Below are 2746 nucleotides of genomic sequence, written 5' to 3'. Positions count from 1 at the left end.
GTATTGGATACCCCAAAATACGCCATACAACTTCACATGCTGAGATGTAGCGACAATCATAGTAATTCTTAATTTCATCAATATCTCCCATTTGAGAAATAGATGCGGTTACGCGATCATGTCCTTTATTGATATTTTAAATAAGTACTTGATTGACGACGTTTGGTTGCACCTCTCTACGTTGATGTGAGCACGATACTTGATCAGAAGTGTAGGATTATATGGTACAACATGTCTATTATCTAGAGTTTTTCCTTTCTTCTCTATAGACGTACCATCATTTCTCCTTCTGTAAACTGGAAATCCATCTGCATCTAAGGACGTGTGTTCCGTATAATCCTTAGGGTAGTACTTAGAGCATTTTCCATCTATCATTCACGGTGACTTTGTGTAACCCACACCACATGGGCCGTGTATCATAAATTCAGTAACAACATGATACAAAAGTGGTTCATTCTCTTTGTCTGGTATCTCAGCCCTTATAAATCTATCAACGCCATTCGTGTTCTGAATTTTGTTGTCTAGATGCAACCACAACACGATATGAACATGGGGTAGTCCTCTTTTTTGAAATTCTATAGTGTAGACGACTACAACACAAATTAATAAGATACATTAGGATACATATAAACTAATAAGTAACTAATTAACTAACTAACTAACTAACTAACTAACTAACTATTTATATATATATATATATAAATAGAAATATAAAGAAAAAAAAAACATACCAGCCTGCACTTTACCAAAGATTTTTTTTCTTGATGTCCCTGATAAACTGATCAAGCTTTATCTTGAATACCCGAGTTATAATATCGGGTCTCTCATCGGGGTTAAGACCTCTCTCTTTTACATGTCTTACAATTTCTGGCCACATTGGGTTACATGTGAATGTAATAAATAAATCAGGGAAACTAAACCATTTACAATTTGCCATAGCATCTCCGTAATTTTCAATCTTGTTTCGATCTGCGTTAGGGAAGGATGAAGGTAACACAATCCTTTTTCCAATGGATGATGGTCCATCTTCACCTCTGTTAATAGCATCTGTGAGATTCCTTTTAATGTCAGTTCAAAATTTCCGCTGGTTCATTCTAATGTATGTAAGCCTCTATGTTTCCATCATTGTGAAAATGTCAACCAAAAATTGGTGGAATAATTTGCGTGCACACAATATAGTAGTAGGTTCACCCAATTTTTCATGAATTCGAAAAGCAAAAAACTCCCTCATACTAATCCTTTTCCTTTTGCCTGAGGTATTGTCACTTTTACCAATCTCAACAGTATATCTGTCCTCCCCTCTAGAAAATAAAATAGGGTATTGCATAGCAAGGTACTGCAGATGAAGTTCATTTATTCTCTGGAAGGTGCCGTTTTTCTCCTCAAGTATTAAATCTCTTTCATCATAAGTGCCAACAACACCAATGATTAACATTGCAACCTCGTTTGTAGTTGGTAGGTTGTATGTTCGAGCATCTTTTTGCCTTCTTCCTATGAGCCTTAGCTTTAAATTTGTATTATCATCGTCATCATATCCCAAACGATCTCTTGTCATTCTAAATGATTTTGTCAGAGAGTTATATCGATCTAGCATATCTTGAATACTTTTGACAATGGCCTCGTTCAAAGGATTTTGTCTGCAATAATTGAAGATGTGGTATAGCATTAACATTATTAGGTTAATCTAAATTTATGCCATATATATTTAGGTAACAACACAACATGTTACGAACCTGAAATGACTCATTCTATTTTCAACCTCATGGTCAGTGTCATAAATGTACAATTGAGCGGATTTTGGAGACGAACCCTCTTCTGGTAGAAGACTCCCGATTCGATGATAGTTTTGACCATGGAGTCTAAAAGTATATGGCCACCTCCCTTGATTAACCGAATTATCGATCTTTCCTCCCATTGAAGTAAATGAAAACATCATGTTGTAAGCCCGAATATTTGCTAAAAAGTGCTTACTTTTTGCATCCTTGTTAGAATATATATTAGTAAGTGTATCTGGTGGACTTGTTAATAGAGACAAGGTGACATTCCCGTTCCCGCAACATCCATCGAATTTCGGAGAAGGGGTATTCTGATTCTTCACAGTTCTTTCTTCGTACCACATTAAGGCTTTGAATTTTCCACATGTCCACCCAATGTCCCAATATCCTGTGCCAGTATAGTAACATATAATAAGCGTGATTATACTTATATAAAGAAAGATAGTAAGTAAAGCATGTTCATACCTTCGTAATTTTCTTCTTCATCCTCACTTGCTTCGGACTCTTCATGTATTCTCTCTTCATGTATTCTGGTCCTACTATTAATGGTAGAATGAATGGTATTCTGGTCACTTAGTACATCGATCATATTGGAATAATTCGTTTATGTTTGTTTATTCCCTTGATTAATGTTTCTTCTAATCAAGTTATTTACTGTCCAGATTTGCAACACATGCTTTCCAGACATTAAAGGTGAGCGGCTTGAGCTTCCTTGGTGCATTGGAATATTTAAACCTACATAAACGATGAGTAACACATTATATTACAATAATAAGTCCATAATTTTTTTTATCTATCTATACAATATAGTTAAAAGGCTAGATTAAAGCATTTAATTTAATTCCATGTGACATTAGCATTTAATTTAATGTCACATGATATTTTATACCCCGCTAATTTTTATTCATTTTTATTGATTATTTAATTATTAATTATCAATCATTATTAGATTATTGGTTATTTGATATAAT

General features: G+C 34.2%; 1 protein-coding gene across 1 annotated transcript; it reads right to left on the bottom strand.

The window, feature by feature from the left end:
* Positions 1 to 375: 375 nt before the first annotated feature.
* Positions 376 to 2364, bottom strand: LOC141649576 (uncharacterized). The gene is made up of 5 exons (XM_074458262.1): positions 2241 to 2364; positions 1734 to 2163; positions 1192 to 1637; positions 928 to 1047; positions 376 to 590 (listed from the first exon to the last, which is right to left on the bottom strand). Exons 1-5 carry the CDS (start codon positions 2362 to 2364, stop codon positions 376 to 378), a joined length of 1335 nt encoding a protein of 444 aa, XP_074314363.1.
* Positions 2365 to 2746: the final 382 nt, after the last annotated feature.

Source organism: Silene latifolia, chromosome 3, assembly GCF_048544455.1.
Source record: "Silene latifolia isolate original U9 population chromosome 3, ASM4854445v1, whole genome shotgun sequence".
NCBI lineage: Eukaryota > Viridiplantae > Streptophyta > Magnoliopsida > Caryophyllales > Caryophyllaceae > Silene > Silene latifolia.
The sequence above is the reverse complement of the archived record's forward strand: the minus strand, read 5'-3'. Positions and strand labels throughout refer to the sequence as shown.